Source organism: Miniopterus schreibersii (genome assembly GCF_964146895.1).
Source record: "Miniopterus schreibersii genome assembly, chromosome: X".
NCBI classification, from domain to species: domain Eukaryota; kingdom Metazoa; phylum Chordata; class Mammalia; order Chiroptera; family Miniopteridae; genus Miniopterus; species Miniopterus schreibersii.
In genome coordinates this window covers 24,741,828-24,765,792 of record NC_138104.1, presented here as the reverse complement: position 1 = coordinate 24,765,792, position 23,965 = coordinate 24,741,828, and the positions used below count along the sequence as shown (strand labels likewise).

The window sequence follows — 23,965 nt, the reverse complement described above, 5'->3', positions numbered from 1 at the left end:
CAGGTGTGAAGTGATACCTCATTGTGGTTTTAATTTACATCTGATGATTAGCAATGTTGAGCATTTTTTCTGTATGTCCTCTTTGGAGAAGTGTCTATTCAGGTCCTTTGCCCATTTTTTAATTGGGTTGTTTGTCTTCCTCTTGTTGAGTTGTATGAATTCTTTTTACACTTTGGAAATTAGCCCCTTATCAGACACATCCTTGGCAAATGTGTTCTCCCATACCATGGGGTTCCTTTGTAATTTGATGCTGATTTCTTTTGCTGTGCAGAAGCTTTTTAGTTTGATGTAGTCCCATTTGTTTAGTTTTTCTTTTATTTCTCTTGCGCTAGGAGTTGTATCAGTGAAAATTCCACTATGTGAGATGCCTATGTTTTCTTCAGGATTTTTATGATTTTGCAACGCACATTTGAGTCCTTTATCCATTTTGAATTTACTCTTGTGTGTGGAGTAAGTTGGTGATCTAGTTTCATTTTTTTGTATGTACCTGTCCAATTTTCCCAGCACCATTTATTGAAGAGACTGGCTTTGCTCCATTGGATGCTCTTGCTTCCTTTGTCAAATATTAACTGACCATAATGATGTGGTCTATTTCTGGAGTCTCTGTTCTGTTCCATTGATCTATATGTCTTTTGTTGTACCAATACCAAGCTGTTTTGATTACAATGGCTTTGTAGTACAGTTTGAAATCCGGTACACTGATCCCTCCCACTCTGTTCTTTTTTCTCAAGATGGTTGGGACTATTCAGGGTCTTTTTTGGCTTCATATAAATTTTTGGAATATTTGTTCTAGCTCTGTGAAATATGCTGTTGGTGTTTTAATAAGAATTGCATTGAATCTATAGATTGCTTTGGGTAGTATGTACATTTTAATTATATTAATTCTTCCAATCCATGAACATAGTACGTTTTCCCACTTGTTTATATCTTTCTCTATTTCTTTTTTCAGTGTCCTGTAGTTTTCCAAGTACAGGTCTTTTACATCCTTGGTTAAGTTTATTCTTAGGTACCTTATTTTTTTAGTTGCAATGGTAAATGGCATTGCTTTTTTAGTTTCTCTTTCTGAGAGTTCATTGTTGGTGTATAAAAATGCCATCTATTTCCAGATGTTAATTTTGTTTCCAGCTACCTTGCCGAATTCATTTGTCAAATCTAGTTGTACTTTGGTAGTCTTTAGGGTTTTCTATGTACAATATCATGTCATCTGCAGATAATGACAGTTTTACTTCCTCCTTTCCAATTTGGATACCTTTTATGTTTTCTTCCTGTCTGATGGCTGTGGCAAGGACTTCCAGTACTATGTTGAATAAGAGTGGTGAAAGTGGACACCCCTGTTTTGTTCCTGTTTTTAAGAGAAATGGTTTTAATTTTTGACCATTGAGTATAATGTTGGCTGTAGGTTTGTTGTATATGGCCTTTATTATGTTGAGGTATGTTCCCTCTATTCCCACTCTGCTGAGAGTTTTTATCAAGAATGGGTGCTAGACTTTTTTTGAATGGTTTTTCTGCATCTGTTGATATGATCATATGATTTTTGTCCTTCATTAAGTTTATGTGATGTATCACATTTATTGATTTACGAATATTATACCAGCCTTGCATGCCCAGAATAAATCCAACTTGCTCATGGTGTATGATCTCTTTAATGTATTGCTGGATCTGGTGTGCTAGTATTTTAGCATCTATGTTCAGGGATATTGGCCTGTAATTTTCTTTCTTTGCAGTATCTTTATCTGGTTTTGGGATTAGGATGATGCTGGCCTCATAAAAAGAGCTTGGGAGTTTTCCCTCCTCTTGAATCTTCTGGAATAGTTTGAGGGGAATAGGTGTTAATTCTTCTTTAATGTATGTTAAAACTTGCCTGTGAATCCATCTGGTCCCAGACTTTTGTTTGCTGGCAGGTTTTTTCTATTATTGCTTCAATTTCATTATCTGTTACTGGCTTATTCAGGTTTTCTGATTCTTTCTGATTCAGTTTTGGAAGATTGTATACTTCTAGGAATTTGACGGTTTCACCCAGGTCGTCCAGTTTGTTGGCATATAGTTGCTCATAGTATTTTCTTACAATCCTTTTTATTTCTGTTGGGTCAGTTGTTATATTGCCTTTTTTTTTTTTTTTTTTAATTTAAAATATTACAGATGTCCCTTTTTCTCCCCAGTGACCCATTCCACCCCATCCCATCCCCCTCCCCAGTCCCTCTCCCCACCATTATCCGTGTCCTTGGGTTGTGCATATATGTATATAAATTCTTTGGTTACTCTCTCCCTCTCCACCTACCCATTCTCCTCCCTCCCTCTGACATTCGTCAGTCTGATCTATGCTTCCATGTCATTGAATCTATTCTGTTCATCAGTTTATTAAGTTCTTTAGATTCCACATATAAGTGAGATCATGTGATGTTTGTCTTTCTCTGCCTGGCTTATTTCACTCAGCATAATATTCTCCAGGTCCATCCATACTGTCCCGAAGGGTACAAGAACCTTCTTTACAGCTGCGTAGTATATATTGCCTTTTTCATTTCTCATTTTATTTATTTGGGACCATTCTCTTTGTTTTTTGGTGAGTCTGGCTAAAGGTTCATCAATCTTATTTATCTTTTCAAAGAACCAGCTCTGGTTTCATTGATCTTTTGTATTGTTTTTCTAGTCTCTATGTCATTCATTTCTGCTCTGATCTTTATTATTTTCTTCCTTCTACTTCCTCGGGGCTTTTCTTGCTGTTCTCTTTCTAGTTCTTTTAGTTGTTTCGTTAGATGGTTTAGTAGAGCTTTTTCTTGTTTCTTGAGGTATGCCTGTACGGCTATGAACTTTCCTCTTAGGACTGCTTTCACTGCATCCCATAGATTTTGGGTTGTTGTCTGCTCAGTTTCGTTTTTTTTCCACGAAGTGTTTGATTTCTTTATTGATATCATTGGTAACCCATTCATTGTTTAATAACATGCTGTTCAGCCTCCATGTGTTTGAATGTTTTACAGTTTTTGCGGTTGATATCTAGTTTCATGCCACTGTGATCGGAGAAGATACCTGATAAGATTTCAGTCTTCTTGACTTTTTAGAGACTTGCTTTGTTCCCTAACGTGGTCTATTTTTGAGAATGTTCCATGTGCCCTTGCGAAGAATGTGTATTCTTCTACTTTGGGATGAAATGTTCTGTAAATGTCAATTAAATCCATTAGATCTAGTGTGTCATTTAAGGTCTCTGTTTCCCTGTTGATTTTTTGTCTTGATTATCTGTCCATTGATGACGATGGGTGTTAAATACCCCACTATGGTTGTGTTGCCATTGATCTCCCCCTTAAAGTCCACTAAGAATTTTTTTATATATTTAGGTGTTCCCATATTGGGTGCATATATATTTATAAGGGTTATTTCCTCCTCTTTGATTAATCCCTTGAGTATTATGTAATGATCTTCTTTGTCTCTTGTTATGATGTTTATTTTGAAGTATATTTTGTCAGAAATAAGTATTGCTACTCCAGCTTTTTTTAACTTCCATTTGCATGGACTATTTTTTTCCATCCCTTCACTTTCAGCCTGTGTGAATCTTTTGCTCTCAGGTGGGTCTCTTGTAGATAGCATATATATGGGTCCTGTTTCTTATCCATTCAGCTAACGTTATGTCTTTTGATTGGAGCATTTATTCTATTTACATTTAAGGTTACTATTGATTTATACTTATTTAATGCCATTTTTCCCCTTTTTGGTGATGTACCATTCTCTCAATATTTCTTCTTCTTAAAACAGTCCTTTTAGCATTTCTTGCAGTGCTTGTTTGGTGGTCCTGAACTCCTTTAGCCTTCTTTTGTCTGGGAAACTATTTCACCATCAATTTTAAATGATAACCTTGCTGGATAAAGCAGTCTTGATTGCAGGTTCTTGCTTTTCATTACGTTGAGACCTTCATGCCATTCCCATCTTGCCTGAAGTGTTTCTGTTGAGAAATCTGCTGTCAGCCGTATGGGGGTTCCTTAGTAGGTCACTGCTTCTCTCTCTTGCAGCCCTTAATATTCTTTCTTTGTCCTTAACATTTGCCATTTTAATGATGATGTGTCTTGGAGTGGGTCTCTTTGCATTCCTCTTGGTTGGAACCCTCTGTGCTTTCTGAACTTGTGTGGCTTTCTCCCTGGCCACGGTACGGAATTTTTCTATCATTATTTCCTCCACCAAGTTCTGTATCCCTTGCTGACTTTCCTCCCCCTCTCATACCCTTATGATGCAGCTGTTGTTTTGTTTCATGTTGTCCCAAAGCTCCATTAGACTGTCCTCATGCTTTTAAAGTGTTTTTTCTTTTGCTGCTCTGATTGAGTGTTTTTTTTCTTCCTTATCTTCTAAGTCACTTATTCTGTCCTCTGTTTCATTGAGCCTGCCTTTAATTCATTCCAGCATATGCTTGATCTGAGATATAGTATTCTTCATTCCTGCCTCACTCTTACTTATGATATCTAGTTCTTTTTTCATATTTTCACTAAGTTCCTGGACCTTTCCTTTAAGTGTCTAGTTCTTATTAATTTCCTTGAGCATCTTTATAACCATTACTCTGAACTCTATTTCTGATAACTTGCTTATTAACTCCATCTCATCAAGGTCTTTTTCTAGCAATTTTTCCTTTTCTTTAGTTTGGGGGTTGTTTCTTTGTCTCCTAATTTTAGTGACTCTTTAGTGTTTGTCTCTGCATATTGGAAATATTTGCTGTCTCTCAGTCTTGTGGGGTGGGATTTTGTAGTGTATGTCCAGTGGAGCACAGAGGTGTGTTTTACTTATACTTCTGAGCTATTTGCTCTAGGCATGTTGCTTTTGTGGGTTCTTTGGGCTCTCCTGTTGTGATTGGGTCTAGATTGTTGTTGACCCATTCTTGGGAGGACTCTCTGCTCAGGTTGGCTGTGTGACTTAGCCCCAACCATGTCGTGTGAGCTGTTGTACAGGTTCTGGCAAGGCAAAACAAAACACAACCAAACTACTAGGAAACAAACAGTATCTTACAAAATATTCTGACAATCACAATGTGAGAGCAAAGCAAGAACACAAATGCTAAATCAGAAAGAGAGAGAGAGAGAAAAGGATATTATTGTTAATAGTTAAAAGATATATATATAATAATAAAGTAAAAAGTAAAAAATAGAGAAGCTACTGGAAGATAAAAGGGGCAGATAAAAGATTCTAAAAGAAGAGTGAGCAAAAAATTAAGGGTAGAGCATAGGAATAGGAAAGTAGTTGAAAAAGCAAAAATAAAACTACCATATAGAGACAAACAGAAACAAACAAAAAGACAGTAAGACAGAGAATAAAAGGGGAGAGAAAGAAAAGAAAGGAAAAAAAAGTTATGCCAATGGAACAAGGAGAGAGAGAGATAAAGCAAGGGCAAGGAAGGTGTCCAATAAGAGATATGAGGGAAACAATAAAGAAAAGCAGTAAACTTATTGGTTATAATGATAATATTCCAGGAATAAAACAGAGAATATCAAGAAAATCTTGATAACAGAATAAAAAAACAAAAGAAAGCAAAGCAATAAAAAAACAATCACAGTAAGACATTTAAAAAAAAATTAAAAACAAAAATTTTAAAAGAAAATTTTTTTTCCTCTGTTTCCTAAAAAAAAAAAAAAAAAAAAAAAATCAGGTGAGTTTTGTCTGGGCAGCTTATGTTGTCTGAGGCTCACGGTTTTCTATGCTGATTTCGGTTCTCCTGGGAGATACCTGTGTATTAGCCAATGTCAGGAGCTCTCTAAGTTTGGCTCTGGTGTCCTTAGGTAGTTGACTGATCAGAGGCTCTCTGTGGACCACCTCTACTTGTCAGCTATTTTGCCTCCCTCTTGTGGTTGCCTGGTCTTACTCCAGAGTCTTCTGAAGAGTCTTAAGGGTACAGGCCGACTAGTGTAGCTTGGGATATTGCTCCCCTTCTATAGAAGATTTTCTGTCAGGCACTCACTATGGGGAAATTAGTCTCTGCGTCAAAGCCAGCTCCTCAGTCTCTACCCTATCCTCCAATTCTAGTTCCTCATACACTGGCCTGCTGCAGTTTCAGATTGACTTCAGTCTGTTGCCTTTTCTGTATGGGCAGTTTCAGCAGTCTGGGCTCAGTGTGTTTGATTAAAAAAGACTCCAGTGAGCCCTTTGCCTGCCCAGACCCCAGCAGGGGTTTTCAGCTTTTCCTCCAGTCCCCAAACAATAGTACCTGAAAGTATTACTCTTGTCTTGTCATCCTGTGAGCTGTTCTCCCTTCCCCCTCAGTACTGTGCCCTGTGGGGATATTGGGGGCTTTAGTGAACTGAACCAGCCCTTTTCCTATTGGGGGTTGTGCTCCTAACTTGTAGGAGAGGTAGGCATGCTCTGCCCCCTTTCCCAGATCTGGTTGGCTGATCTCACAGGGAGCTAATTTCAAACTCTCCACAATGGAGACAAATCCCAACTTTAGCTGGTATGTCTCCTCAATCCAAGCCAGGAAGGTGGACGCCCATTCAGCAATCAAAACCTCTAAAATGCACAAAGGAACAAACAGGCAGAGAACCTGCCCTGTGAGGTCCCATTGCCCCTGTGCCTCAGAACCAAAAAGGAAGGATCAAAGTCAGCCCCACACAGGTCCCCTGCACAACTGATCTCAGTAAAGCTGGAGCAGCTTCTTGTGCACTCTCCCAGCTCCCCTGAGAGTGGCTCAAAAATCCCTGGTTTGCCGTACTGGGAGCTACGGCGGCTGGAGACCCCATCTGTCCCATTGGTGGCTCTGGTCCCTCTCCAGTGGCTGGAGTTCCGATTCACTTCACTGGCAGCTCTGGCAGCTAGAGTTCTGATCCACTATGCTGGAGGCTCTGGTCCCTCTTCTCTGACTGGAGACCTGATCAGCCCCACTGTCAGCTCTGCTGGCTGGAGTCCAGATCCTCTACACTGGTGGCTCTGGTCTCTCTCTGGCATCGGGAGGTCTCTTCCCCTTCCCCACGCCACACAGTTCATATGCTTTCTGGGGTTCTACACAATGCCTTACAGGAAGTCAGAGGGTCCCTGTAAGTGGCTACTCAGTGCAGCCCTCTGGCCCCTTTATATTGGGAAGCCATACACTGTGGGACAGCCTTTCCCAAGGTCAGCACCCAGCCTGTAAAACTCCTGTCCCATGTGCCGCCATTAGATTGCGTTGTTTCACTGGGAAGGCGCAGTCCCCTCCACGCAAGCACACTGTTCTGGCTTCATCTGCCTACCTGGCATGGGCTCCCCTTCTCCTCTGCTCTGGGTTTGAGATCCCAGCTTTTAGATGCCAGTCCACACTCCCAAGGGGAAGGAACCTTACTGCCTCTAACCTTCTTTGCAAAGTACTAAAGTATCTTCATGTGATCTCCCCATTTCCACCCCAGCTATCTTTACCTTGCTTATTTGGCCTTCTTTCTTCCCCAGTTCTCTAATGCCTTAAACAAGTAGTTTTTCTTTTTACTCTGGGCTTCCACTAGGCCTTATAGTCATCATTTCTGTTTTGGATTACAGTCTTCTTGATTTGCTAGGATGAATAGTGAAAAGAAAAGAAAAGAAAAGAAAAGAAGAGAAGAGAAGAGAAGAGAAGAGAAGAGAAGAGAAGAGAAGAGAAGAGAAGAGACGAGACAGACAAGACAAGAAAGACAAGACAAGAAAGACAAGACAAGACAAGAAAGACAAGACAAGACAAGAAAGACAAGACAAGACAAGAAAGACAAGACAAGACAAGAAAGACAAGACAAGACAAGAAAGACAAGACAAGACAAGAAAGACAAGACAAGACAAGAAAGACAAGACAAGACAAGAAAGACAAGACAAGACAAGAAAGACAAGACAAGACAAGAAAGACAAGACAAGACAAGAAAGACAAGACAAGACAAGAAAGACAAGACAAGACAAGAAAGACAAGACAAGACAAGAAAGACAAGACAAGACAAGAAAGACAAGACAAGACAAAAGAGAAGACAAGAAAGACAAAAGACAAGACAAGACAAAAGACAAGAAAGACAAAAGACAAGAAAGACAAGACAAGAAAGACAAGACAAGACAAGAAAGACAAGAAAGACAAGACAAGACAAGAAAGACAAGACAAGACAAGACAAGACAAGACAAGACAAGACAAGACAAGACAAGAAAGACAAGACAAGACAAGAAAGACAAGACAAGAAAGACAAGACAAGAAAGACAAGACAAGAAAGACAAGACAAGACAAGAAAGACAAGACAAGAAAGACAAGACAAGACAAAAGACAAGACAAGACAAGACAAAAGACAAGACAAGCAAGACAAGACAAGAAAGACAAGACAAGACAAGACAAGACAAGAAAGACAAGACAAGACAAGACATGACATGGAACCTGGTTGTACCTGGAGTTTGTTGTCTGAACACAAAGGTGAATAACTAAATGAGGTAGGAGAGCATATAATTTAGATAATACTATCTATTCTCTTTCCCCTACTTCTCCTCACAGACTTTGGGATTTTTCTGAATATTTAAAATTGTGTCACATGTGTATAGGTGTGTGCATATTAAGACATTACATGGATACAGTGTTTACCCATTAATAGTCTATTGAGAATGTTTCCACAATTTTGTGATGCTGAAAATGTGAGGGGAAAAAAAAACAGAAGAGGCAATTGTGGTTTCTACTGTTTTCCATAATCCCTAAAACATTTATAATCATAAAAGACTCTTAAGTCTCTCCTTTTATTATAACCACAGATTTTTTTTATTAAGTTTATTGGGGTGACAATGGTTAATATGAGCATATAGGTTTCAGGTGTGGGTTTCTGTGTTACAAGATCTGTATATTACTCTGTGTGCCCACCACCCAAGTCATATCTTCTGTCACCATATGTTAGGACCCCCACACCCTTCCTTCTGGCAACCACCACACTGCTGTTTGTGTCTAAGAGTTTCAGTTTTATATCCCATATATGAGTGAAACCATATGGCTCTTAGCTTTTTCTGCCTGACTTATTTCACTTAGCGTAATATTCTCAAGGTCCATCCATGTTGTTGCAAATGGCAGTATTTCATCCTTTCTTATGGCTGAGTAGTATTCCATTATGCACATGTACCATATCTTCTTTATCCAGCCCTCTATCGCAGCACACTTTGGTTGTTTCCATGTCTTGGCCACCGTAAATAACGCTGCAATGAACATAGGGGTGCATTTATCTTTGGGAATACATGTTTTGGAGTTTTTCAGGTCTATACCCAGGAGATAACTACAGATTTTCATAGTAGACAGAACAAAAGAGCAAAGAGTGAAGATTGCTTGAAGTTCTTCCCCATGTGGCTGATTCCTGAAATCCAAGGAATGTTTATTTAGGAGAATAGAAACTGGTTATCTTCAACATACCATTCACTTGCCTGCCCATTTCTGTGATATTCTAATATCTGCCTCTCCAGACTCTGCTTCCTCCCATCCACTTAGTCACACCTTCTCCCATCTCTGTGTCTCAGTCTTGCTTTTAAATGTGTGCAAGTACTAAAAACTATAGGAGTGTGAAGGGTAGTGTGTGTGCTTGTGCATTATCTATATATCTATGTATGTAAGAGTTTGGATTATGTGTGTACACTTAATTTGAATGTAGGTCATTGTACATAACTGTCAAACTAACATCAGCAATGCCTTATTCTTTCTTATTAACAAGTCAGGCTCAACTGAAGCTCCAATAGACACAATAAGCTAATATTCAATGGAGAGCAGAATACCAGAAATAGACGGTGTTCCCCCAAAATATATACACACTTTAACAGCTGATAGCTCAATTTTGAAAATGAAATGTATTTTAATAAACACTGCCTTAATAATTATTCAAAGTATGTGAATACATTTTTGGGGACACCCTATAGTCATTTCAAATAATATATGCCCCTTTAAGTTAATACCTAAAATTTTCCTTATTGATCATATAACTTTAAATGTTTATACCCTAAATATATCTATGTGCAAAGTTCTTATGTTTTACTGTATGTTGGACATTAGCTATAAAATACCTTTGTAAGTTAGAACAGATGTGAGGCGACAATTTACTTTCTTTGTTGTATCTGTGTTTGGGGAACAGCATGAATGGCCATAACAGTGTGGCTAAATTTCTTTATATTTTATGTTTTGGCATTAAGGTGTATTTGTGCTACTCTTAACCCTCAAATCTTCTCCTACAGCTGCTTCAAATTCTCTTGCTTCATTTTCATGGAAGAAACTTACAAGTAGATGTCTTATCTGTTTTAATCTCTTTTTCTGTCTTGGGAATAGTGCCTTTCATGAACCTGGCTGTTCATCCCCACCCTTCTCCCATTTCATCCCCCATATTCATTAGGCAACAATCATTGATCTTTTGGGTAATATTGAAGCCCCAAACTATCATAACAGGTAGGACTTTTATATCATATAAATAGGTATTCAAATACTGGGAGGACTACGGATGGTGGCGGTCAAGCACCAGTTGTATGCAACTTTCTGGCTAGAATTGACCAGTCTGCTTCTGGAATAATCTAAATTGAAGTCAGCATGTTATAGCTAGTGGGCCAAATGCAGCCAATTGCCTGTTTTCATAAATTAAGTTTTTCTGGAACCAGCCATACTCAACCATTTACATATTGTCTGTGGCTGCTTTTGAACTAAGATGGCAGTTGAGTAATTGCATCAGAGACCCAAAAACCTATTTATGGAACTTTACAGAAAATGTTTGCCAACACATCTGGATCAGTATTTCCCAAACTTAGTTCTACTGAATATTATTCTCTGGTAGTTAGAAACTGTGCTTTTACAAATGGGTTGTTGAGTCATTTAAGAACAGAAAATGCGAGATTAAATAAAGTTAAACAGCCTTTTTTTTACTGTAGATCATCTCAAAGCCTTGCATATGCTAATGTGCATTGAGAAACTCAAATAAAAGGGAATAGAGGGTGCATTCCCCTTGACTCATTTGACCACAGGACACCTTTTTTTTTTTTTTCAGCTCTCCTATTAATATCTTGCAAAATTGTGTTCCAAGGAACACTTATTTGGGAAATGCTAGTTTAGACATTCACTTAACAGAAGTTTGAACTTGATCACTGACTCCTTGGATTGTTTGTTTTTTGTTGTTGTTTTTTTTTCTAATCACAGAAGGTGACAAGCTATGTAGTATATAGTGTTTAAGCGCATAGACCTTGTCTTTAGACAAACCTGAATCTTAGTCCCTGCCACTTACTAGTTGCTGAACCTTGGAGAAGTTACTTTATACTCTAAGCAGAACTGGCACATAATTTATGGGGTATGGTACAAAATGAAAAGGCAAGCCCCATGTTCAAAAATTATTAAGAATTTCGAGAAAGCAACATCAGAGCATTACATCAAGCATGAGTCTTTCTGAGCACAAGATCTGTGCATAGATTGCACACCCAAGAGCTTATAACCCTGGCTCTAAGTTTCAATTTCCTCAACCATAAAATTTACAGAATTATTGTGAGAATTAAATCAGAAATTATGTAATATAATAGGCAATAATAAATGACTTGTGGGTTTTTTATCCTCACTTGAAGATATGTTTATTGATTTGAGAGAAAGAGAGAGGGAGGGAGAGAGAGAGAGAAACATTGATCTGTTGCCTCCTGTACACACCCGGACTGGTGATCAAACCCAAATCGTAAGTATGTGCCCTGACCGGGAACTGAACCTGCAACCTTTTGGTACAGGGGACGACACTCCAACCAACTGAGCCACACAGCCAGGGCTAAATGACTTGTTTTTAATTCAAAAGCATTTATAGCTATATTCAATAAATATTTATTGATTGTCTCCTGTGTGCAAAGCCCCATGCTAGGTACTCAGGGGTACTATGGTGAAGAAGACAGATAAGGTCCCTGCTTTATGTAGATTGTTGTTTAGTGGAAAAGACAGATGATGAAATAAAATAAACAAAGAAAACAATTATAAATTGCGATAAGTGGAAAGAGAATAGTAGAGAAGATCTGCTTTAAATTGGGTGGTCAGGCAAGTCCTCTTTTAGGAAGTAATGTTTACATTGAGATCTGAAGTATGAGAATGAACTCTCCATGGGAAAAGCAGGAGGAAGAGTGTTTCACACGGCGAGAAAAGCTGGTGGGAAGACACTGAAGTGGGAAAGAACATGGCATTTGTGAAAAACTAAAAGTAGGCCAGTGTGGCTTTAGTATAGGTACTGAGGAGGAGAGTGATATAAAATGAGGCTGGGAAGTGGGGGTAGGTAGGGCCCGGATCATGGCACACCTTGTAGGATAAGTTAAAGATTTTGGATTTTATACCAAGTGCAATGTAAAGGTCTTGAAAGGTTTTGGGCAGGACAGTGACATGATGTAATTGATATTTTTAGAAGATCACATTGGCTGCTGTGTGGAGAGGATCCATAGTTAGGCAAGAGTATATAAGCAGGAGGCTATTTTAGCACTCCACAAAAGAGGTGATAGTGCCTTGTACTTGGGTGGTATTTGAGGATGTAGTGATAAGTAAATGGATTGGAGGCTTATTTTGGAAGTGTAAATGATAGACCTTGCTAACTGACTGGATGTGAAGGATTCAAAGAAAAATAAAAGAATGATTCCTAACATTTTTCTGAAAAACTGGGTGATAGAGTTTCACTGAGAGATGAGATATCTGGGGAGGGTACTTTTTTGTGTGGGAGGTGGGCAGCAGCATAGAAATCAAGAACTCAGGTTTAGACATGTAAAGTTTGAGGAGCCTTTGAGACATCCCAGTGGAGATGGTGGTGATGATGATATTAGTTATAGTTGCTTTTTGTATTATTTTCTAGTATTATGCGATTAGTAACTCTTAGTGTCACCTCATTAGATTACTGGGAAGTATTTAGAAAACATCTGAAAGAAAAATACCTAAATAAGAGTCAATAAATGTTATCACCATGACAAGCATATAAAGTCATGACTGCTTGTTGCGAAAGAGCACAGTATATCAGAAGAGACACCATGTGGAATTCCTCAACAAGATAATTTCATTGAAGTGGAACATGTATTTGATCCTAATGAAGAGGATTCCAGCTCATCCCGAACTGTGGTAGGTACTTCAGGGATGTGCTGGGATTGGGAAAACAGCTGTGGTACACAAGTTCATGTTTGACTGGGCAGCAGGAATGATTACTCCAGGCAGGTTTGACTATCTCATCTACATAAACTGCAGAGAAATAAACCGTATTGCTAACCTTAGTGCTGCTTACCTGATCACTAACACTTTTCAAGATTTGGATGGACTAATCCTGGATGTCATTCTTAATGTATCCAGAGAAGCTTCTGTTCATTCTTGATGGGTTTCCTGAGCTTCAGTACCCTGTAGGTGACCAGGAAGAGGATCTTAGTGCTAATTCCCAGGAGAGGAAGCCAGTAGTTTTGTGAGGAAAAAACTGTTCCCCAAATCCTTCCTCCTGATAACTGCCTGTCCTACCACCATGAAGAAGCTCCACTCATTATTAAAACAAGCTATCCAGGCAGAGATACTATGGTTTACATATGCTGAAAGAGCATATTTCTTGAGTCAGTTTTCGGGTGCTGATGCAGTAATGAGGGTCTTTTATGGTCTGCAAGAAAATGAAGGCCTTGACATTGTCTTCTCATCATCTCCTGGATGATCTGCAGTGTCCTGCAGTCACAGGGAGATGGTGACAGGACTCTTAAGACCTCACTTCAGACCCTGAGTGATGTGTATCTGTCCTACTTTTCCAAGTGCCTCAAAACCCTTACAAGGCATCTCTGTGTGGAAGGGACAAAGTTGCATGTGGGGCTTTGCTCTTTGGCTGCGAAGGGACTGCAGAAGCAGCGGGTCCTATTTGAAGTCGACGACCTCAGAAGATATGGGATAGGAGTGTATGATACCAGCTGCACTTTTGTCAATGACTTTTTGCAAAAAAAAAAGCTGAAGGAGGTGTCAAGGTTTACACTTTCCTTCATTTCAGTTTCTAAGAGTTTTTGACCACTGTATTCTATGCCCTAAAGAATGACAGCAGCTGGATGTGTTTCGATCAAATGGGGAAAATGTGGCAAGAAATATTCCAACAATGTGGAAAAGGGTTTTCATCATTAACAATACTGTACTTATTTGGCCTCTTACATAAAGGAAAGGGAAAGGCTGTGGAAACTCTTTTGGAAGAAATGTCTCTCCAGGACTTCAAGAAGAGTTATTGAAATGGACTGAGGAAGAAATAAAGGATAAATCTTCTAGGTTACAGATTGAACCAATAGACTTGTTTTGCTGTTTGTAGGAGATTCAGGAAGAAGAATAGGCAAAAAGGATAATTGATTTACAGTCAATTATACTGCTCCAGCCTACCTATACAAAAATGGACATTCTGGCTATGTCATTCTGTGTAAAAAGCAGTCATAGGCACCTGTCAGTGTCTCTGAAGCGTCAGCACTTACTTGGATTTGAGGAGGAAAAGCGAGCTTCAGCATCCATACTACCAGCCTTGATACCTAAAAAGTGAACATAGTAATGTCTTTTCTGCAGTGTTTTGGTTTTCAGAAATGATGGGCCTTGTTTTTTTTTTGTTGTTGTTTTTTTTTAATGTTTTTATTGATTTCAGAGAGAGGAAGGGAGAGGGAGAGGGAGATAGAAACATCAGTGATGAGAGAAAGTCGTTGATCGGCTGCCTTTTAGATGCCCCCTACTGGGGATCGAACCCAAAACCTGGGCATGTGCTCTAACTGGGAATCAAACCCAGATCTCCTGGATCATGGGTCAATGCTCAACCACCGAGCCACGCCGGCTGGGCCCTTCATTGTTTTTTTAACATATTGAGGCACATGATCATTTCTAGCAGTCAATAAATAAAATGAATCATTTCTACATTCCATATTTTACATCAACCAACATTAAGGATTTATCGAATATCTATCATATATTGAACACTGGCCTAGGTAGACACTGAGGTAAAGCTAACATTTTAGAGCACTTGGTATGTGCCAAGCACTGTGCTAGCCACTATGTATGCGCCTATGTGTCTATTAATCTTCATTATCACTCTGTAAATGTGCTCTATAATTATAATGGGTTGTGAGCATGTAAGTCATCAAAATTATCATTGAGGACTCTATTTTGGTGTTGATGACTATACTGGAAAAGGTTATAAACTTAACACTGAATTGGTTGTCACTCTCCTCTACATACACTTCATCACTGAGGCCTCAGAGAGCTCCAGGTCTGTAAGGGGTGAAGTTGTACTCTCTGTGTATTGCTGTAAAGCCTGGGCTCTTTCCACCAGACTTGGCACCTTCACAGAGGGTCGAGAGCTGGAGTTCAAAGAGGTTTAGGTAAACCATTTACATAATACAGACTGTATACTATAAAATACATTTCTATTTACTGACTAAAGCAGCGAAGAAAACATGTATCCGTTATGTAGAAAATGCCATTGGTCTTAAGTCTGTTCTCAATACTCCAGTTAAGATTGATAGTCTCTCCTTTAGTTGTGGGGCCAGCTAACGGTTAGGGACCTTGAGATGAGTAGGCAGAAGCCTGTATTTGAGGAGTTAACCTGAATTTTTCTCTGAGAGTTGTATTTCCTCAGGGGCAGTAGCATAATGGTAGAAATGAGCACAGGATGTGTGGCTGAGGGAAGTGGGGAGGGGAAAGGACGTGCAGCAAAAATTTGGGACTATGGGGAAAGAGTAGGAGAGGTTACATGGACTTGGAATTATGACCGACTTTGACTACAATGTCTTGACAAAGTTATGACAGCTTCAATCCAACTGTATATTCTAAAATAAAATAATGGATAAACACATTTAGAGTTTTTAAACACTGATGAAAACAAAGAGAGGCTTCTGGTTCCCTTGGGGTTTCTAGAAAATCAGCCTTAGATGGAGTTCTACCCCCACCCTATTGCCTTTATCTCTTCAAAATTTAACCCAAAATACTCCTTTTTCAAGCATGTTAACTGAGAGTTTACTACTGAACTTTCCTAGTTCTTATTGCAATTAATTCTACTAGTATTGACAACCAAGATAGCCTGACCTCTCTGAGCATCTGCAAAATGGTGATTGTAGTACCTGTCATTGGGCTAAGGACCAGATAAGATAATTTGTGTATGTCAATGGCTACCTCTGCCTGGCACACAGTAACATGGCTTTTTGGCTTTGGAGTCAGACAGACCTGAGCACTGACCTCTGTTCTGTTCCTATGTGACTTTGGGCAAATTACTTAAGCTTTTTTGTGCCTTAATTCCCATATCTGCAAAATGGTTCAATACTCCTAAGGTTTTTAGAAGAAGTAAATTAGTACTAACATGGTAACAAGCCAAAATAAGCCTTTTAAAATTTTTGTTTTTAAATATTTTGTTTTAAATTATTTTTGCCTTCTTATCTCTTAGGACCTTCCAGCTGCACAGTTTGCCAGTGTCACAGCTACACTTGCTCTGCCAAGCACTACGTAATCCATACTGCAAAATCAAAGACCTGAAGTTGAAATTTCCTTCAAACTCTTAGGTATTTGCAGGTAAAGACTAGGTTTCCAGAAGTTGCACTCCCAGCTGATTAGACTTGAAAACAAAGTTTAACTAATGCTCACTTTCTCCATAGAAATACAGCAAAAGAAAAGATGTGCTGTGAGCCTAAGAGTAGGGAGTGAGGCACAGATCCCTGCCAGCCCCTCCTGCCTCTTTCTTATTTGCATGTGCTGTTTCTGCTATAGTGAGTAGATGGCAATCTGTAACGCCTAAGAGATTGGTGTCTGGTACCTATCCCGGACTTACTTAACTTTCTTTTCCTTCCAGACTCCCACTGTCCTCCTCCTTGGTTTTCTTTCAGTTGTGTCCAATCCCACTCCATGCAACTTGATAATCCTTTTCTCTCTCTGCACCCCTCCCCTGCAGTTATTCTCCAAAGTGCCACTGCTCAGAAGCCTCCCTGACATTTTGTCCTCACTCACTTTCAAGTGCCTTGTCTCGTCGTCTGTTCACATCACTAGCACACAAGCATGAGCCCCCTTTGTTTCCCCACACTCTTTTCCCTCCTGCCCCAAAGGAAGAAAAGCCTTTCTAAACCCATTCGTGCCAATAAATTCACACCCTTCTATTTTTTTTGTTTTTGTATTTTTGTGGACATTTAATTATTTCATTTTACACAGCACAGAAATACATGAAGATATATAAGCTCTCCACCCTACTGCCCTTTAACCCACCCCACCCCACTGCACCCTATACCCCTGTACTCATCCACCCCTACTTTCTATCCCCTGACCCTGATCCCAACCTTCTTAGGTAATAACGTTGTTTGCTAAATGTCTTTCCAGTCCTTTTTCTTTGCTTATTCAAACATAAATCTATAACATAAGGCACACACAAAAAATCTATCAGCATACATATACACACAATACTTTCGGGGATTTTGTTTCACAAAAAAAAACAAAATTAGCCTTTCATATATTTTTGAGCAGTAGAATAAATATGCCTCCAATACTGTATGCAGGATGTGCTCCATTCTTTTACATATTCCTTGTGTTTTCAAGCTTTCTTTAGCTGCCTCCTTTCCCATGGCTTCTGTTTTTGCCATATTCAAAAGAACCCTCTCTCAGCTATGTATCTCACCTCACTCCTTCCCTTCACAGCCAGGAGCCCTTGAAGAGCCCCCTTCACTGACTGCACTTCCTTATTCTCTCCTCAGTACTGTCAGGTTAGCTTTTGCCCCTCCCCTACCCAGATTTGCTCAAAGATCGAAAGTGAATACCAGACCCAATGAACACTTTTCACCTCCTGTCTTAGGGGCCCCTTGAAGCCCTTGGCACTGCTGAGAATGCTACCCTGGCAACTCTCTTTACCTTGTTCTGACTTCTCCTAAGTACTTCATTGCCTCCATGGTTGCCAGTGAGGGACGATTTTACTCCTTAGTGCATATGTGGCGATATTTCAAAACATTTCTGGTTGTCATAACAGGGGAGATGTGTTGAATACTTATGCTCTGGAACTCAAAAGAGGATCGTCAAAACATGTCTCTCCCACCTCCCACCATGCCTCCCTCCAACTCCACTAGTCCCACTCTCCTAACTCATCCCCTTCTCCCCACCTGCCCCCCTCTGAAAATTGATATCCCTTTGGGATATGTTTCTGTTGTATTTCACATTTCTGAATTTAAGGGTTCTGTAACCAGATGCCCCTCCCACAGTGGTAGCAAATTTCCCTCCCTGGAAAATTCACAGGATCACACCAAAGGCAGTTCCAATCCTCGGGCCTGCCAGATGATGGAGGTCTTCTCAGCTGTTGGGGCTCAAAGGCACTCTTTTCTCTTTGAGGTTCTTGAGGATCTGTTCCCTGGGTCTCCACAGCAGAGGGCCCCCAGTAGGCAGTCTGAGATGGAGCTCCTGCTGTGAAGGCTGCCCCTGATGGGGATGGTGTGGGTGCTTCTGGGAAGGGAATAAGGGGCATTAGAATGGGTATGTGAATGAGACAGGAAGCTGGACGAGAAGGGTTGCTTGTGAGATGGTGGACCTAGGCTTGAGAGTCCCAGAAAAATTAAGCATGGCTGTTTCCACTGATCTGAGATCCCCCTGCCTCTGCTTGCTATAGGTATGCATTTTCTGCTCCACAGCTCCGTGAGGCTACAGGAGGCCTCCACCCCTTACACTCCCTCCATCCTTCTTTCTCTTCCTCCTACAGTACCAGTAGCAGTAGTAGTACCGGCAGCCCCCACCTTATCTTTCTCCTCACCTGCTCCTTTTGTCTCAAATACACTGGTAGTAGCCAGGCCTGGCTCCTCTGTAACCTGCTGCCATTCCCAGGAAGATGCCATCTCCTGTAGAGAAGCGGGCAGGGTTAAGACACGTTCTGGGGGGTGGCGCGGGGAGGGACAGGGAGGGAAGACGGGGCAGTACCAAATGGGGTAATCTTACCGCTCGGAGAAGCTTCCATCTCAGCAGTTCCTTCTCTTTCTGAACCTCAGCCAGTTTGTCCAGGGTCAGCTGCAGCCGGCAGGCTGCCTCCTTGCGCTCCATCTCGTGCTGCGCAGTGAGTTCCTTCATGTTGCAGGCCAAGGCCTGGGAGGCCGACTTGTGCAGTTTGGTGAAGTCTTGCAGCCACTGCACCCTGCAAGCGTGTAAGTGGCCCTGCCTGTGGGCAGAGCGCATGCCCAGGGCCAGGCTACCCCAGGCGCAGGCCTCTTTGGCCTCGCTGGTCATTGCGCTGCTCTCCAGGATGGCCCCGAGCTTGTCTTCTACCTCCACCCAGGAACGGGACATATTCTCCAAGTAGAACTCAGGGCCTTTTGTGTGTCTGGCCATTTTCTCGTTGATGAAGGCCACCACATTGCTATGCCGGAACCCACCAGAGGGGTCGTCGGGTCTCAAGGCCATGATGGCGGAGGGCCTTAGGGGCGGGGTGGCTCTGCAGGGATGAATCAACTAGTTGTCAGTCCCTTAGGGACCGTGAGGGCCTCCGCTTTCCTTCAGCCCCTCCCCCCAGGCTCCTCCCATCCGCTTGCCCTCCTCACCCTCCTCAGACCTTCTCCCCGCCCCACAGGATACCTCCCACCAGGCTTCGCCTCTCCAGATGGGCTCCGGAGGAGGTGTATGCTGACCATGCCCGCTGGACACGCCCGCTGGACACGCCCGCTGACCATGCCCCCCACCACTCCTGCTTACCACACCAAAACCCAAAGACAAAGGGTACCTCTCTTTTCAATGGCGCCAGGGAAAGGAAGCCTGAGCGCCACCCTGGAACCTTATACCCCAGGACTGTTCCAACTTCCAGAGACAGCAAGGGTGGGAGTGGATGCGCCAGGAAGGTCCTTCCCACTCACCCCCGGGACATCGGGGGACCCGCTACAATGTTGAGAGCTGTTGAAGGTGGAAAAAACAGGAGTGGTCAGAAAAGACTTAGATCCAAGAATACGAAGTGCTCATAATCAATTACAAAAAAAATTTCACCCCCTCTCACCACCACAATGGTTTGTCCCGTGCCAGGGGGGGCGCTCTCTTCCTGGAGATGGAATGTTCTAGAACTGGAAAGAGCCCCTACATTTCAGCTGCCTCAGGTTCCACTGAAGGAAGAACGTGGGGCCCGGGAACAGCCTGACCCCCCCCCCCCACATACCCTCCGACCCAAGACTGAACAGTCTGCTCAACTGAATAGTCATAAATCCTGGTTCCACGTACACTTGAGACTATATCGAACCTGCCTCCCTCCACGCCCCCGCCCGTACTGCCTGCCGTTTCTCCCCACAACCATTTGATATCAGGTCTGTCTCCTGTCCTCCGTTGTCATCAGAGGGATGGTCATTGTCTCTTTAAACCTCCAATGGCTTTCTGAAGCTTATGGGATAAACCAGACCTACCCCAGGTTGAGCCCTACTTTGCCACTTACTATATATAACCTTGTGCAATAACAGAATCTCAGTTTCTGTCTATAGGCTTACAATAAGGACTGAATGGCAAAGTGCATGTAAAGTTGATGTAATGTTTGTATAACTCCATTTTTGTAAAACGTACAAACAAATCTGTGTGTGTGTGTCTTTGCACAAGTGTCTTAGAAAAAGAGTGGAAGAGTATACACCAGACTCTTAACATTGGTTGTCTCTGGGAGGTAAGAATATAGTACTTTTTTTTTTTTTTTAAATCCTCACCCAAGGATATTTCTTCCATTGCTTTCCAGAGAGAGTGGGAGAGAGAGAAAAACATAGATGTGAAAGAGACACATCCATTGGTTGCCTCCCACACACACCCCAACCCCAGGCTGGGGATTGAGCCTGTGACCAAGGTTTGTTCCCTTGGCTGGAATCAAACCTGGGACCCTTCAGTCAGTGGGTGGATGCTCTAACCACCTGCTAGGGCAGGAATATAGTACATTTTTTAAAAAACATTCTTTATATTTTTCTCTATTGTAAAAATTATTTATTAATAAGGATGTATTACATTTTTCTTCAAATTAAAAACGTTATTTTTTCTTATAACTTCTTATAATTTTAAGTATATAATAATTGTATATATAAATAATTTTTACTTACCTAGAAAGTAAATGTCTCCCTATAACGCCACCCTTCCCCCAATCTGGAAGATAACCACTGTTAATAGTTTGATATACATCCTTCCAGTCTTTTAAAATAGGCCATAGCAGATAATTGGAAGTTTCTCAAATGAAGCATCCTCTCTCTTACCTCTTGGCCTTTGCAACGGCTGCTCCATGAGTGGATTGTCCCTCAGCCCCTCTCCCCACTCCCATTCTTCTCATCCACCTAACTCGTATTTAATTTCTATTCCCTTTCACAACAGCACTCAATTATTTCTTCCTCTTATAAGTATTTCTTGATCCTCCAAACCCTACCCAAAGCAAGGTAGAATTGTGCCACCTTTCTGTGTCTTCATGGTATTTTGTCCATACCACTTGCAGTATTTTTCATATTGTATTATAATTCATGATTTTCTATTTTTCCCTCATTAACTGTGCATTTCTTGAGTGCAGGGTCTGGGGCATAATTATTTGTGTTTTCAGCATCTCAAACAGTGGTAAGCACCCAATAAATTAGTTGTTGAATAAATTGAAATAATTCATTACATCAATAAGGTACAAATAGGTACCTTTAAAGAGAATCCTATTTTCTTTCTTCTCTGAAATGTCTTTCTCCACACAGACTGATTTACTGCCACCTCACAGCTTCTTGTGGTAGAAACCTCTTCTTAGTATTTGACACCAACCAGTATCTGACAGATATGGGATTTGTAAAAAATACCCTGGAAGATTCAGGAATGAAACTTCTTTGTGAAAGATTAACACAGACAAACTGTATCTTACAGACATTCAGGTAACTGGTAGCAGGAAAATTTGTTATCTGTGTTCATATAATTTTTGTCAATTTCTGTTTGTGTCAAGGGAGAGCATGAATGAGGTAATGAGGTCATTCTTCTGTTCTCTGAAGGTTTTACTGATGCCTGATTTCTCCTGCTTCCTGTGGGCTGCTACCAGCTATTCTCAGCACCAGTCACTCATTCACTGACCAGGATTTTAGTGAAACAAAACTGGATGCTTCAGCTTTGAAATTGCTCTGTGAAGGCTTAGAAGATCCAAATTGCAAATTACAGATGCTCAAGTAAGTAGTAACTATTAATTTCCATATTGCAAGAAAAAAATTTTAAAATATGCAATTCAAGATGGATGTTGTGTGATCAAAACCTTCCAAGGAATCATAAAGAGGAAGGATAGAAGTGGCAGTACCTAAAGTTGTTCCCATGAAAGAAGTTAAGGAAGAGAATTTTCACTATAAGTAGTAATAACATCAATGACAATAATAACCACTTATTTAGTAATTGCTTTGTGCTAAGTGTTGAATGCCTGATTTCCTTTCATTCGAACAATAGCTCTGAGAGGTTCAGATTATTATCCCCATTTTAGCAGATGAGGAAACAGAAGCCCAAGGTCAAAGGACTGAATAACATGACAAAGGCACAATTCAAAACTCAAATATGTCTGACTTCAAAGTCCATGGTAATGATCTTAATAAAAAGTTTATCATATGTGTGTTAATCATGGTTCTCCAGAGAAAAAGGATCAATAAGATGTATATAAATATAGAGAGATACTTATTTTAAGGAGTTGGCTCATGTGGATTATGGTGGTTGTCAAGTTCAATATCTGCATGGTAGGCCAGCAGTCTGGAGACACAGGGAAGAGCTGATATTGAAGTTCAAGTCCAAAGGCAGTCTACTAGTAGAATTCCTTCTTCCAGGGAGGTCAGTCTTTTTCTATTAAAGCACTCAACTGAATGGATGAGCCCACCCACATTATAGAGGATAATTTACTTTACTCACAGTCTATTGATTTAAATGTTAATCTTATCTAAAAAGTACCTTCACAGAAACATATAGAATAATGTTTGACCAAATAATCTGTGTAGCATGACCTAGCGAACTTGACACATAAAATTAACCGTTACAATATATATACGTGGGGTTTTCTAAAAGAAAAGCTCTTTAGAATTAAAGCCTTCTAAAATCTACTTTGAAACTTTTTTTTTTTTCAAAATGCTTCTATTTAAAATTTTTAAATTGGGGAGCTATAGATAAATGTCCTTATAAGACCTTTCCAAGACAGAATTTGGAACGTGGAAACTCAAAAGAAAATTGAAGGCTCAAATGTTGTGGTGTATATCATAGAAATTCTTGAAAGTGATGGAAGAAAAAGTTGATGGGAAACGGTCTAAAGAATTAGACTACTTAATATGGAGCAACAAAGATTAAGAAGACAGGAAGGTCAGTAAAAACCACTTTTTGTGCCAGAGAAGGAATATTGATGATGGTGATAGGCTGGGTTTCTCTAAGGATAGCAGATTAATGAATAATGCATTTTTAGATAATAGGAAAGGACAGATCTTTTGACTATAAAATTTATTAAGGATAATTATAACATTTTCCCCTTCACATTTGAAAGAATATATGAGATAGAGTGCTAAACTCATGCAGAGAATGAAAATTATATTAGATCTTGATATTTCCTCCCATCCGTTTTCCTTTGGGGGGCAACATTTACTGAGTTCCCTCTGGGGAACACTGGGTTGTGGGAGCAATGTACAAGTCCCTTCCATGAGGGAAAAGGGGCTGTGACATACTCAAGGCTGGGGGACTTTTACTTGTGGGCCTTTATTTTCTCTGCTCAAGAGAGATTGTTGGTAGGAGATGAGTAGGACAATAAAGTGGCCAATTCTGTCTCTGTTCATCTTCCTTTCCAGGTTGTGTGCTAGCTTTCTCCCTGAAAGCTCAGAGGCTGTTTGCAAGTATCTTGCCTCTGTTCTCATTTGCAATCCAAACCTCACTGAGCTGGACCTAAGTGAAAATACCCTTGGGGACATAGGGGTGAAGTGTCTTTGTGAGGGTCTCACACATTCCAACTGTAAAGTGGAGAAACTAGAGTAAGTTTTTATAAAACTATTTGGCATTATTATCTTATGACTCTTGAGTTTGTTGAACACCTGTTCTGTGCCAGTGTCTATGCTTGGTGGTTGCCAGAAATTACTTCATCTAATTCACCCCTTGCAATATTCACATAAGATGGGTTTC

At 40.5% G+C, this 23,965-nt stretch overlaps 2 protein-coding genes across 16 annotated transcripts in view; one reads left to right on the top strand and one right to left on the bottom strand.

Annotated features, from left to right (window-relative positions):
* The window catches only part of LOC308551475 (ribonuclease inhibitor-like), a 36,395-nt gene that overhangs the window by 4,718 nt on the left and 7,712 nt on the right, over window positions 1–23,965 (top strand). For 12 of the 15 annotated variants that reach the window (XR_013998029.1, XR_013998030.1, XR_013998033.1 and 9 more), the window contains exons 3-5: window positions 21,547–21,717; window positions 21,832–22,002; window positions 23,638–23,817. Coding sequence is in view for 2 of the 15 variants with exons in the window: in XM_081126027.1 (XP_080982153.1) it covers window positions 21,995–22,002; window positions 23,638–23,817 (188 nt within the window). In the remaining 13 variants the exon portion in view is untranslated. Of the gene's footprint in view, window positions 1–16,301; window positions 16,427–21,546; window positions 21,718–21,831; window positions 22,003–23,637; window positions 23,818–23,965 lie in introns of all 15 variants that reach the window. The other 3 variants (XR_013998041.1, XR_013998031.1, XR_013998032.1) reach the window with 3 other exon arrangements.
* LOC308551743 (testis-expressed protein 13B-like) lies at window positions 15,093–19,362 on the bottom strand (the record flags this gene model as incomplete). Its single annotated transcript, XM_081126366.1, has 4 exons — window positions 18,815–19,362; window positions 18,633–18,717; window positions 18,133–18,328; window positions 15,093–15,222 (listed from the first exon to the last, which is right to left on the bottom strand). Exons 1-4 carry the CDS (start codon window positions 19,271–19,273, stop codon window positions 15,093–15,095), a joined length of 870 nt encoding a protein of 289 aa, XP_080982492.1. The 5' UTR covers window positions 19,274–19,362.